Source organism: Xyrauchen texanus, chromosome 47 (genome assembly GCF_025860055.1).
Source record: "Xyrauchen texanus isolate HMW12.3.18 chromosome 47, RBS_HiC_50CHRs, whole genome shotgun sequence".
NCBI lineage: Eukaryota > Metazoa > Chordata > Actinopteri > Cypriniformes > Catostomidae > Xyrauchen > Xyrauchen texanus.
In genome coordinates, this window is record NC_068322.1 from 6,441,596 (window position 1) to 6,455,437 (window position 13,842).

The window sequence follows — 13,842 nt, forward strand, 5'->3', positions numbered from 1 at the left end:
TAGTGGGTCAATGACGTCTGACAGGTAAAGTAATTCTACACATACAATGTGAAATTGAGATACACGGCGCATGATCAGAATCAGAATTATCTTTATTGCCAAGTATGCTTATACACATACAAGGAATTTGTCTTGGTGACAGGAGCTTCCAGCACAAAACAAAACATACAGAGATAATAATAAAAAAATTGATAAAAAATATATAAAATGTAATAGAAAATAAAAGTATATTAAGAACACACACTAATACTAATATATATATATATATATATATATATATATATATATATATATATATATATATATATACATATACATATACACACGCACGCGCGCGCGCGCGCGCCTGTTATATACAGTGCAAGGGAATGTAATGGCAGAAGAGGTTGGATGTGTTGGGTAATTATAACAATATTAGACTATGATTATGTTATAATGACTACATCTCGTCTATTTTAACTAGTTCAGACATTGATAAATGTATCTGTGCATGCATATGGTTCTACTTAGTTCATTTAGTGGAGCACATACCCAAAAAATCACGAGTTTCTCCAATGAGTCTGTTCAATGTTTGTTTAGATTTCCCCCCAAAGCAGTCACATGTTTAACGAACATCCGTCCACTTGTGTTTGGCGAATATGTTTCCCCCTTTCCCGAAATGTATTCTGTTATTGTTGAACACATTATATGGTCAACCTTAAGCATATTTGTTTAGATAAATAATCATATTTTATTATTATATACACCAAAATATGTAATACATTTTGATTTATGTCAATACATTGCAATTATAAACCGGAACCGTTATTATTGGTACTGTCGTCAGCCCGGAATATTTTTGAGGTCGCGCGAAGATTTACAGCATGAAGAAAGAACAGGTTGTCAACTGTCAGTTCTCCGTTTGGTATCCTTTATTCAAGAAACACACTATAAAGAGGTAAGAAGGTTATTTCTACTACCTGAGAAAATATATTTATCCTGAAAAAACGAACGATAAAAAAAAAAACGAGTGTACTGTAGTTGCCAAGAACTCCCAAATGTAGGCTACCATGATGTTTTGGACGTATAATATAATACTACCATGATTATTTTGAACTTGTACAATGGCAATACCATGGTATTCTTTGAAGTACCTTGGGATACCATGTTAAAACCATGGTAATCTCTCTGCACCACAAACCTTCTGTATCACAAAACGTGTCATGGTATCACTACAGTACTTTAAACACGAAACAGCTAGTATTAGCCAAATTATCATATGCATAAAATAGATGCTGATATCTGAAATTGTTTGGCTATTAAATTGACAATTCACCCCAAAATTACAATTTTCTTATCATTTACTCACTTTCATATCATAAGTGTATGTCTTTCTGTTCTGCTGAACATAAACAAAGATTGTTAGAAACAAAATATCTCAGCTTTGTAGGTCCATAACATGCAAATTAATGGTGGCCAAAACTCTGAAGCTCGTAAAAGCACATATAGGCATCATAAACGTAATCAATTGGACTGCAGTGGTTAAATCTATGTCTTTCGAAGTGATATGATAGGTGTTGGTGAGAAACAGATCAATATTTCTACTAAATCTCCACTTTCACGTTTACATTCTTCTTCTTTAGTTTTTGGCAACAATTTTCATCCCTGCCCAGAAGGTGGTGTTATGCACGAAGAATGCCTTCTTCGGGCAGGGATGAAAATTGATAGTGAAAAATTATTATAAAGCTGAGATATTCTTCTAAAAATATTTGATTATGTTCAGGAGTAGAAATAAAGTCAAGAAATAGCGTGAGGGTGAGTAAATGATGAGAGATTACAAATCTTTGGGTGAATTCTACCTTTAAGGTGTCCATCAATAACTGCTAGCATTGAGGTAAAACACATCTAATTATGAGGAGATACAAAATGTTGTATCTTTTGATTTTGTTATTTTGGAACAGAGCTGTTGTAATGAAATCTCTATTGATGGTTGTTTTCTCTTTTTCTAGTTTGATTCTACCCATTCCTCAAAATGTAATTGATTACTTATTAGACGACGGGACTCTTGTGGTTTCTGGCAGGTAAGATTGGGGCAAACATTTGGTATTAAACAAATGATTTGGCCTACATATTGAATGCTTTTGTCTAATTGACTATTTTTATAGCGAGAACACCAATCAACACACACAGGCCACCAACAGTGATTCTGATGAGGAGGACATTCAGGTATTTGCACACAAGACATTCATTCATCTCTTTAACACTTGCAGTTATCAATGTTACCTAATGCCTGTGTTCTGTGTTTTCCAGTGGACTGATGATGAAACCACAACAACAGTTATGGTGAGATGATGTCCTGAGTTAATCTAAGGGCATTTAAGGCTGCAGTTGTAATATACATCAGGTAGTAAAGGGTAGGTTGTGTTAATATTTTTCAGGCCCCAGAATTCCCAGAGTTCAGTATAAAGGTCCAGGAGGCAATTAATGTTCTGGGTGGGCGTGTCTTTCCGAAACTGAACTGGAGTGCCCCTCGAGTGAGAACACCACACAGCCATACTCTATAAACATAGAGATGTATAATACTTACCCTTTACCTTGTCTTTCTCTACCCTCAATCTTTCCTTTCAGGATGCCAACTGGATTGCCTTAAACAGTTCCTTACAGTGTCAGAGTCTAAGTGATATCTTCCTTCTTTTTAAAAGTTCAGATTTCATCACACATGACCTCACACAACCGTAAGTGTCAAAGGCAACATTTCTGACCTATCATACATGTTTATTATGTGCAAACATGCAAATCACTCATGCTCCATTTGACTCTGTGTTGTTTTATATCCCTCTTGTTTCAGGTTCCTTCACTGTAGTGATGATTCTCCAAACCCAACTATAAACTATGAAGTATGTAGAATACACTGTGTTCATGTACATGTATGTGTGTAAATACATATATATACATATATATATATATATATATGTATATGTATATGTGTGTGTGTTTGGAATAATGTACAGATTTAGCTGTTTTGGAAGGAAATTGGTACTTTAATTCACCAAAGTGGCATTCAACTGATCACAGAGTATAGACAGGACAATACTGATTTAAAAAAACAGCACCATCACTATTTGAAAAAAGTAATATTTGATCAAATCTAGACAGGCCCCATTTCCAGCAGCCATCACTCAAATGCATTATTATTAAGTAATCATAATAAATTGCTAATTCAGTACTAGAAAATCACATGGCAAAAAAGAAACTGCTTTCTCTTGAAACTCACAAGTCAATCTTTGTTTTGAGGAATGAAGGCTGTACAATGTATGAAATCTTCAGTTTTTTTGCAATTTCAAGCAAAGGTATACACTACAGTCTTCAAAGACAAAGGACAACTGGCTCTAACAAGAACAGAAAGAGATGTGAAAGTCCAGATGTACAACTAAACAAGAGGATAAGTACATCAGAGTCTCTAGAGAAATAGATGCCTCACATGTCCTCCGCTGACAGCTTCATTGAATTCTACCCGCTCAACACCAGTTTCATGTACAACAGTACAGAGAAGACTCAGGGGTGCAGGCCTTCTGGGAAGAATTGCAAAGAAAATGACACTTTTGAAACAGAAAAACAAAAAGAAAAGGTTGGAGTGGGCAAAGAAACACAGACATTGGACAACAGATAATTGGAAAAGAGTGTTATGGATCTTAACCCCATTGAGCTTTTGTGGGATCAGTTAGACTGTAAGGTGCGTGAGAATTACCCGACAAGACTGCTCCATCTATGGAAAGTGCTACAGTAAGTGTGGGGTGAAATGTCACCTGAGTATCTGGACAAATTGACAGCTAGAATGCCGAGGATCTGCAAAGCTGTCATTGCTGCACATGGAGGATTATTTGATGAGAACTCTTTGAAGTAGTTTAAGAAGTTCTGATTTTTTTTTTTCAAATTGTAATAGTAATTATTCACATTATTAATGTCCTGACTATAATTTGTGATCAGTTGAATGACACTTTGGTGAATAAAAGTACAAATTTCCTTCCGAAACAGCTAAATCTGTACATTATTCCAAACTTTTGGCCACAAGTGTGTGTATATATACAGGTCCTTCTCAAAAAATTAGCATATTGTGATAAAGTTCATTATTTTCCATAATGTAATGATAAAAATTAAACTTTCATATATTTTAGATTCATTGCACACCAACTGAAATATTTCAGGTCTTTTATTGTTTTAAAACTGATGATTTTGGCATACAGCTCATGAAAACCCAAAATTCCTATCTCAAAAAATTTGCATATCATGAAAAAGGTCTCTAAACGAGCTATTAACCTAATCATCTGAATCAACTAATTAACTCTAAACACCTGCAAAAGATTCCTGAGGCTTTTAAAAACTCCCAGCCTGTTTCATTACTCAAAACCGCAATCATGGGTAAGACTGCCGACCTGACTGCTGTCCAGAAGGCCATCATTGACACCCTCAAGCAAGAGGGTAAGACACAGAAAGAACTTTCTGAACAAATAGGCTGTTCCCAGAGTGCTGTATCAAGGCACCTCAGTGGGAAGTCTGTGGGAAGGAAAAAGTGTGGCAAAAAACGCTGCACAAGGAGAAGAGGTGACCGGACCCTGAGGAAGATTGTGGAGAAGGACCGATTCCAGACCTTGGGGGACCTGCGGAAGCAGTGGGCTGAGTCTGGAGTAGAAACATCCAGAGCCACCGTGCACAGGCGTGTGCAGGAAATGGGCTACAGGTGCCGCATTCACCAGGTCAAGCCACTTTTGAACCAGTGGCTACAGAGAAGCAGCACTGGACTGTTGCTCAGTGGTCCAAAGTACTTTTTTCAGATGAAAGCAAATTTTGCATGTCATTCGGAAATCAAGGTCCCAGAGTCTGGAGGAAGACTGGGGAGAAGGAAATGCCAAAATGCCTGAAGTCCAGTGTCAAGTACCCACAGTCAGTGATGGTCTGGGGTGCCATGTCAGCTGCTGGTGTTGGTCCACTGTGTTTTATCAAGGGCAGGGTCAATGCAGCTAGCTATCAGGAGATTTTGGAGCACTTCATGCTTCCATCTGCTGAAAAGCTTTATGGAGATGAAGATTTCATTTTTCAGCACGACCTGGCACCTGCTCACAGTGCCAAAACCACTGGTAAATGGTTTGCTGACCATGGTATTACTGTGTCAATTGGCCTGCCAACTCTCCTGACCTGAACCCCATAGAGAATCTGTGGGATATTGTGAAGAGAAAGTTGAGAGACGCAAGACCCAACACTCTGGATGAGCTTAAGGCCGCTATCGAAGCATCCTGGGCCTCCATAACACCTCAGCAGTGCCACAGGCTGATTGCCTCCATGCCACGCCGCATTGAAGCAGTCATTTCTGCAAAAGGATTCCCGACCAAGTATTGAGTGCATAACTGAACATAATTATTTGAAGGTTGATTTTTTTTATTTTTTTTGTATTAAAAACACTTCTTTTATTGGTCGGATGAAATATGCTAATTTTTTGAGACAGGAATTTTGGGTTTTCATGAGCTGTATGCCAAAATCATCAGTATTAAAACAATAAAAGACCTGAAATATTTCAGTTGGTGTGCAATGAATCTAAAATATATGAAAGTTTAATTTTTATCATTACATTATGGAAAATAATGACCTTTATCACAATATGCTAATTTTTTGAGAAGGACCTGTATATATGTATATGTGTGTGTACAGAATCTATTTATAAATACAGTATATTTTATATACACACATATTCATATTGTACTGTATGTACATGTAAACGTATGTATATATGTGTGTGTACCTTATTCTCTCTATGACATTTATTTTGTTTAGATGGTATTAAGAAAATGGAGTGAGCTCATTCCAGGAGGAGAATTTCGCTGCTTTGTGAAGGAAAACAAACTCGTAGGTATGACAATTCTGTATATGTGGACAATCTGTTCTAAACGTAACACAAGTGAGTATCATGATGTATTGCAATTATTTGTACGATGAAGGTTTCAGATCTTGAGCAAAGCTAAAGATCTGATTTTCACTCAATGCTGAGATTAAGCCTGTTTTTTTAGCAATCTGTCAGAGAGATTACACACAACATTACCAGCATATCGCCAAACAGGAGGCCAGCATCTCCTCATCCATACTGCAGTTCTTCAGGGACCACATTCAATATCAGTTCCCAGATGAGGACTGTAAGTTTATTTCAGTGAAGCTAAAAGATATTTAGTTATGATTATACGATATATGGGCACTAACGCTGTTTCTTTTTTCAGTTGTCCTGGATGTTTACAGAGACAGCTCAGTAAGGTTTTTATAAATGCAAGTCTTATATTAAATGTGTTAAATTTATGGTTTTACAATATGACATTTTTGCATTTCTTGGAAATGTACCACTATGAGTATTTATCCATCCTATAAAAAAGTTATTATTTTTCAAATGTAATTAAAATGCAAGCCAGTGGTTGTACATTTTGGGTTGAATTATAGAATAGTATCTTGAAACTCAAAGCACATAGCAACTCATGTGTATGAAACGTATTGCTTTTTATAGGGACGTGTATGGTTGATTGACTTCAACCCTTTCGGTGAGGTCACAGACTCTTTGCTCTTCACGTGGGAGGAGCTAACCTCTGGGAATAGTCTCACAGCCAATCAGGCGCAGGCAGAGACAGCACAGCAAGTATGCCATACTTGCACCAAAACATATTTAACCTAACACACTGTTATAATGCAGTACCAGTCTTGTAAATAAATACAGTTGTACAGTGTGGATTGCCTACATAACGTTTTTTTATTAGGATAGACCTGCCTTCCGGTCTACCACCAGTGAAGTCACGGTGCAGCCCAGCCCTTGTCTGTCCTACCGAATCCCACGAGACTTCCTAGATCTCACCACTGGAGAAGACGCATATAAACTCATTGATTTTCTTAAGCTGGTGAGTGAAACAGGGAAGAAGAACAGCCAACTAAGATAGGAGGAGAAAACTAATTTGCACTTTGAAAGCGACAAGGAAACAATGTATCTGAATTATATTGTATTCCTTTTCTTCTGTAATTGCAGAAGAGGAGTCAGCAGGAGGAGGAGGAGTCTAAAGAAGAAGGGGCTGTGCCTCAATTGTAGATGAGCAAGGATTTTGCATCAGTAATTAACCCAAAAATCTATCATCATTTACTCAAGGGTTTTGTTGCATAACTTTATGAGTTTCTTTTTTCTATGTAAGGCAACAGGAGATTTTAGGCAGGATGTTTTTTAGGCCTCTGTTAACATTCACTTTCATTGTATGGAAAAAAGATGTAATGAAAGTGAATTCTGACTAAGGGTAACATTGTGTGTAACATCTTGTTTTGTGTTCAACAGAGGAAAGAATGTCATACAGTGTGGAACAACATGAGGATGAGTAAATGAATACAGCATTTTTATTTTTAACCAATATATTTTAATCCTGTTGTTGGATATCTGTCTGCCTCATTGTTTTTGTTCCAAGTTCTAACAGAACCGCCTGTTGTTTTTAAAGTGAAGTGTATTTGATTAGAGTTGGAAGTTGGAACATAACTGTGCAGGAAATGACATCTTTACAAGCAGGATTGTGCACACTTGCTGTATATAATGGGTTTGGTGTAGTGGAGGACAAGTGAGTTCTTGCTCAGCAGGTTTATTCACACCTCTGTGTTGCAGAAGTCATTTTTATGTTTTCTGTCCTCAATAGTGCTCACACACCTAATAAATTCAAAGTGCAATACATTCAAAACCAGGCTAGGAAATAAAAAATTATGTGTTTAAAACTCGAAAAAGACTCTGTATGTATTTATAATGCAATACAAATAAACGGAAATATAATTATACATAAATCACTTTTTTCATCATCCACATATGGGTGGCAAATACCAAATAACTTTTCAAAGTGCAATATATACAAAACTGCATGTAAACAATAAATAATGTGTAAAAATTGGGAAAAAACAGTGTTTCTGTAGTAATGATGCAAAATCCAAAATTGGAAATATAATAAAACAGAAAGCACTTTTTTCATCACCCACATGAGGATGCCAAATACCAAATAACTTTTGAATGCTGAACAGTAATTTGGGAGAAAATTCATTCAGTTCTCTCCAAGTGAACATTTAACATATTTTTCTTAACAAAATCAACAGATAACTTGATTGGGTTATCTTTGTTTGGTGTTTTTTTTTTTTTTTTGCACCCTAATGGACCATGGACCCTTTTTACAAACCTAGAAGATATGTTTTCACCTTTATTTTATATATATATATATATACAGGGTTTGGAGGGTTACTTTTGAAATGTATTCCACTACAGATTACAGAATACATGCTGTAGAATGTAATTTGTAACATAGTCCGTTAGATTACTCAAGGTCAGTAACATATTATAAATACTTTATATCACTTCTTCAGCACTGGTAGATTTTTCATTTGTTTTGACTTTAAAAACTCAGTACAGTAAGACAAAATACACATGTTAAAAATACATTCTCTGAAAAACCAAAATATCTTATGCAGTGTTGTTTCTAAAACAAGATAAATCAAAGTGATCTTGTTTTTTTAAGATTTTTTGATATTTTTACAGGAAAACAATTAAAAAATGATTATCAAGAATACGATTTTTGCCCTAATACATAGGTCTTACTAGAAAAAAAGAGCGTAGCGCAGACGGCTACCAATTCATTTCAGTGTCTAATGCAATAAAAAATGCTATACAGTATATATAGATCAATATATTTGTGTTATACTGCCCTGGCATTCCTTTAACAAAACTACGGTAGTCATAACTACAAAAGATGTGACTGTCTTGTCGGGCACTTCTCGCGCACCTTACAGTCTATCTGATCCCACAAAATCTCAATGGGGTTAAGATCCATAACACTCTTTTCCAATTATCTGTAGTCCAATGTCTGTTTCTTTGCCCTCTCAAACCTTTTCTTTTTGTTTTTCTGTTTCAAAAGTGTCATTTTTCTTTGCAGTTCTTCACATAAGGCCATGCACCCCTGAGTCTTCTCTTTACTGTTGTACATGAAACTGGTGTTGAGTGGGTAGAATTCAATGAAGCTGTCAGCTGAGGACATGTGAGGTGTTTATTTCTCAAACTAGAGACTGATGTACTTATCCTCTTGTTTAGTTGTACATCTGGTCTTTCACATCTCTTTCTGTCCTTGTTAGAGCCAGTTGTCCTATGTCTTTAAAGACTGTAGTGTATACCTTTTCATGAAGTCTTCAGGTTTTTGGCAATTTCAAGCATTGTATACCCTTCATTCCTCATTTTCTAGTACCAAATTAGCAATTTAGCATGATTACTCAAGGATAAGAGTAATGTTGGAGTGATGGCTACTGGAAATGGGGCCAGTCTAGATTTGATAAAGAAAATGACTTTTTTCAAATAGTGATGGGGCTGTTTTTCACATCAGTAATGTCCTGACTATACTTTGTGATCAGTTGAATGCCACTTTGGTGAATTAAAGTACCAATTTAATTCCAAAACAGCTAAATCTGTAGTTTACCTCTGTATAAGCTTACAAAAGGGTCCATTTAATTAACTATTTACATATGAAATTTTGTAAAATCTTTGAAATGTAGTTATTTGAAATTGCAATTGCTATAATATCGTAGGTTCATTTGATATAAGACATGTTTTGTAACCTAAATATTAACTAAGAAACTCCCTATTAACACCTAGCATATTAACAAATACCTGTGCTTGGTAGCATCATTAGGAATGCTTTTCTAATAGCTGAAAACACAGATTGAGTGAGTTATAGAGGATTCTGAGGAAGAATCATCTTAAAGGGAAAAATGTTTTTGATGATGAATTTGAGAGGGGGTTGGTGATGATGGACTCTGACAAATCAAACTGCTTAGACTTGCTGACTCAGAACTGGTAAAGAGAGAATGAGCTTGAGAGAGAGAGACTCAGATTTTCCTGAGCAGGGAAACTGCAGTGGTTTGCAGCTGGAATACTCATGAGTGGATAAAGTAAAGCAGAGAAGCTGACTGATGCACACACACACACATGTAAAGCAAGCTTATTTTTTTTTTTAATTATGGGCTCACTCATGCTCTTGGAATGTGTATTTTTACAGGGATATTTCACCCACAAATGAACATTCTGTTATTATTTAATCACCATAATGTTGTTCCAAACCTATATGGCTCTTTCTTTATTCCATAGAGCACAAAAGGACAAAAAGTCTAGTCCTCAGACATCAATCTCTTCCACTGTATGAAAAAGAGATGCAATGTGAAAGGAGCCTGAGGTAGGCCTACCTCAGTCTACCTAAATATTTAATGTTCCATGGAGAAAAAAAAAAAAGTCATACAGGTTTGGAACATGCAAGAGTTAATGACAAACTACACCTTAACATTTTATTAAAAAGACAGGCTCATCTTCAGTTCAGTGGAGGTTGTATTTTACACTGAGGGGAAAGATCTGCATTCTCAACAGTGACTCCACAACCTCTCCTCCACGTGCCACAAATAATCTTTATTAATCTGTCAACTTCATTAGTTATACTGCATCCTGAGAATTGTTACAATCCTGAAATAATTGATTTGAATGGATGCTTGCCTTACATATTTGGTCTTGAGAATGCTTTTGGTGCAATGCGAATGTTCCACACTACCACACGGTCTCTCCTGCTCTCCTCTCTCACATGCATTTGCTCTTTGTCAAGTCGCGCGGTGAGAAGTAAAGCATCCTCATCCTCCTCATCCTCCTCATCCTCCTCCTCTCTCTCTCTCTCTCTCTCTCTCTCTCTCTCTCTCGCTCTCTCTCTCTCTCTCTCTTCATTGCCATAACAACGGATGCGTTGCATCAATCGGCGCGGGATCAGCGTTCAGCAGTCGACCGGTGCTGATAAGACGCCGCAAAGGTGACACGCGCGCACACGCACGCGCCACTCTGAACTATTTACGTAAAACCGTTTAAGACGCTTCCTTCAAGGAGATCAGAGCGCACGCGGGAGACCCTCAGTAGGGTTATTCGTTAACTGTACGAGCGGAGAGGAAGAGAAAGCAGGAAGTGCCGCGTGGGAAAGCGGGGGAAGATCTCCGGGGATCGCCTTATCTCCAGCGCGCGCTCACTTCTCCATCTAGGGTCCTTCCCGGTTTGGGTATTTTTCAGCCATGGCTCGGGAGAACGGAGAGACCGGCGGAGATTGCTCGTGGAAGAAGCAGGTCAATGATATCAAGGAGATGTTTGAATTCAAGGAGGTGCTCGGGACGTGAGTAACTTTTGTTTTGGTTTTGACATATGGCAGTGACTGAGTAAACCGTAACGGAAATGTATCATGGCAACCATAGTTTCCTCTAAATGCCATAATTACTGCAAATTCTGTAATGTAATGGATAAATAATGTTCTAATGTATTAATATCTCCTTCAAATAGAGTGATCAGAATCAATCTGTCATTATTATGTTTCTAGATGGCCGTGGTGACTAGACAATAACTGTAGTAACTGTAGTATTTTAGTAGGAACTATGGTTACCAAGGTAAATAATGTGTAGGCTAATCAGGAAGATCTGATGTCCAGTGTTAATGTCCATGTGTAACCAGCACAGATAATTTTCCTCTTGTTTGTTGGTAAACAAAGAATTCATTAACAGCAACAACAAACAAATGTAATGCTGATTTATGCCTACCCTTTATCTGTAGGTACAATACGATTCTGATGGTGGTTTAACTCTTTTTCAAGCCTTCTCTAAAAGCAGAATAGGAGTGTGCACTCACAAATAGTGTTTTTGATGTACAGCCCTCTGGCTATTGTTGTGCTTTGGGTTAATTTGTGCTTATTTTGGAAGGTCCTCACTCAATGCATAAACACCCCTTTTTGTTTTATGCATAAAAGAGAATGGCAGTTTCTGTTGCACGGCATGCAATGCTTTTGCAGTTGCTGTGGTCATGCACATGTAACGGTGTGTTTGTAGTAAACAGTGGGGCTGTCTCCCTCTCTGCAGCCACTTGCATCATCATGTTGGTTTGTGTTTTTATTCGCCACACATTACTGCTCATGGACCTATGTGCATCTACTGTAGCTACATAGATGTGGTGTACAGATGCACCGTTGTTGTTCTTGTAAATCCTTGAAGGCATGTATAGTGTGTATTATATTTGTGCTGCGGCAGGCTGTCCCAGTCGCTTTGACTGCAGTAATTTAATCTGTGTGTGCTAAATGGGGGAGAGTCGGATTAACCAGGTTGGATTATAGCACTGGAGGAAGACAGGCCTTAAATAGATTGCCTCCAAATTTTGTAATGCACTGTCTGAAAGGTTTACTTAACAATTGTGGTAATACTGTATGGTACATCAAATTTACAATATTAGAGTGCATGTAAACCATATTGCATGTTAATGTAATTAAATGCAATAGTATTAACAATGTGTTACAAGCTTTACAATTGCATGTAATTACAACTGTAACATGAACATTGTAATGTCAAGTTATGTAATGTAAACCATGTACAAAACTACGCAAAGTAATAAAAAATACGATCCAGACTACATAAAATTAAGGTTCACTTGCAAATTGGAAAAGGGTGATTCTTACAAAACCTGTCAAGAAAATGCCCTGGTCAAATTTAACCGCAAATCAATGAAAAAAAAAAAGAAAAGATTTACACATTTCATTTGTGTAATTTTAACAAAATAAAATTAATACAATTTGTTGTTTTTAATGAAAGATTACACAATTCAGTTTGATGGAATTTTGTTATTAAATTGAAAGTCATAAATCTTAAATGTTTTGAAAATGAAGTTATATTTAGGTCCATATATATATATATATTCTTTTTTTTTTTCTTCGTTGTGATATTATAGTTAGTCCTGGCCAAATTCCCCCATTGGCCCCTATCTATCATGGCCTCCTAATAATCTCCATCCCTGAATTGGCTACATCACTCTACCATCTCCTCTCCACCAATAGCTGGTGTGTGGTGGGCGTTCTGGCGCACTATGGCTGCCGTCGCATCATCCAGGTGGATGCTGCACACTGGTGGTGGTTGAGGAGATTCCCCCTATACTATGTAAAGCGCTTTGAGTTTGAGAAAAGCGCTATATAAATGTAAGTTGTTGTTATTCTTTTTTTTTTTCTTCGTTGTGATATTATAGTTAGCACATGTTACCTCCCCAATTGTCATTACCATAATGTCTCTGGATGTTTTACTTTTTTCCATTGTTTTCGATGATGATTCTCATTACCGTTACACAGTTGCTTTTACTGTACAGTAAAAAGATGCTGATGTACAATTACACTGCTTTTCAAAAATGAAAGTCAGTAAGTACCAAGGGAGAACTACTATGATGTATAAATACTCAACAAATTAAAAACTTAACTATTTAAATTAACTTATTTAAAATAATATATATACCATTTATTTATTTAAGTATGTGTTACAGTGCAGCTATAAGACTAACATAATGACTTTTTTTTGTGTGTTGCAGTATTGAAAATTGTGAAAATTATTTTCATGACTGTAAAAAATGTGGTAACAGTCATGAAAATAATATCTGACAAGCCTGAAAAATTTAGATTTAGAAGGAAAATAGAATCAGGGCATTTTCTTGACAGGTTTCATAAGAATCACCCATACACATGGTTTGTGCCAACTTGATGTCTAATTGAAAATCTGGGCCCTGTCAAGTTGAGAAACACTGAAATATTCAATTCAGTTTACTTTGTCATTGTGACCACCAAATTTGGACATTAGTCTTGGATTTTTGCATATGTGAGATTGTATGTTTTGTTATGAAAGCGCTCTGTGTCTGTAAGTACACATGGAAATCTTTCCCATCTATTAAACCTCTTATTAGGTGGATCTGAGTTCAGTGCGAAGACACTGCCGTCATAGCAACCTAATAGACAG

At 36.6% G+C, this 13,842-nt stretch overlaps 2 protein-coding genes across 3 annotated transcripts in view; both read left to right on the plus strand.

Moving 5' to 3' along the window:
* The first annotated feature begins 827 nt into the window (after nucleotides 1–827).
* Nucleotides 828–7,931, plus strand: LOC127639096 (cell division cycle protein 123 homolog). The gene is made up of 13 exons (XM_052120938.1): nucleotides 828–937; nucleotides 1,989–2,060; nucleotides 2,145–2,205; nucleotides 2,290–2,322; nucleotides 2,418–2,513; nucleotides 2,608–2,714; nucleotides 2,828–2,876; nucleotides 5,806–5,881; nucleotides 6,039–6,161; nucleotides 6,243–6,271; nucleotides 6,521–6,649; nucleotides 6,768–6,905; nucleotides 7,031–7,931. The coding sequence occupies exons 1-13, from the start codon at nucleotides 864–866 to the stop codon at nucleotides 7,088–7,090; spliced, it is 1,047 nt and encodes a 348-aa protein (XP_051976898.1). The 5' UTR covers nucleotides 828–863; the 3' UTR covers nucleotides 7,091–7,931.
* A 2,857-nt stretch (nucleotides 7,932–10,788) lies between these two features.
* Nucleotides 10,789–13,842, plus strand: part of LOC127639289 (calcium/calmodulin-dependent protein kinase type 1D-like) — a 59,424-nt gene continuing 56,370 nt past the window's right edge. Inside the window, exon 1 of one of the 2 annotated variants that reach the window (XM_052121223.1) lies at nucleotides 10,789–11,204. In XM_052121223.1, the coding sequence (XP_051977183.1) occupies nucleotides 11,107–11,204 (98 nt within the window). In that variant the 5' untranslated portion in view covers nucleotides 10,789–11,106. The remainder of the gene's footprint in view (nucleotides 11,205–13,842) is intronic. The other variant, XM_052121224.1, reaches the window with a different exon arrangement.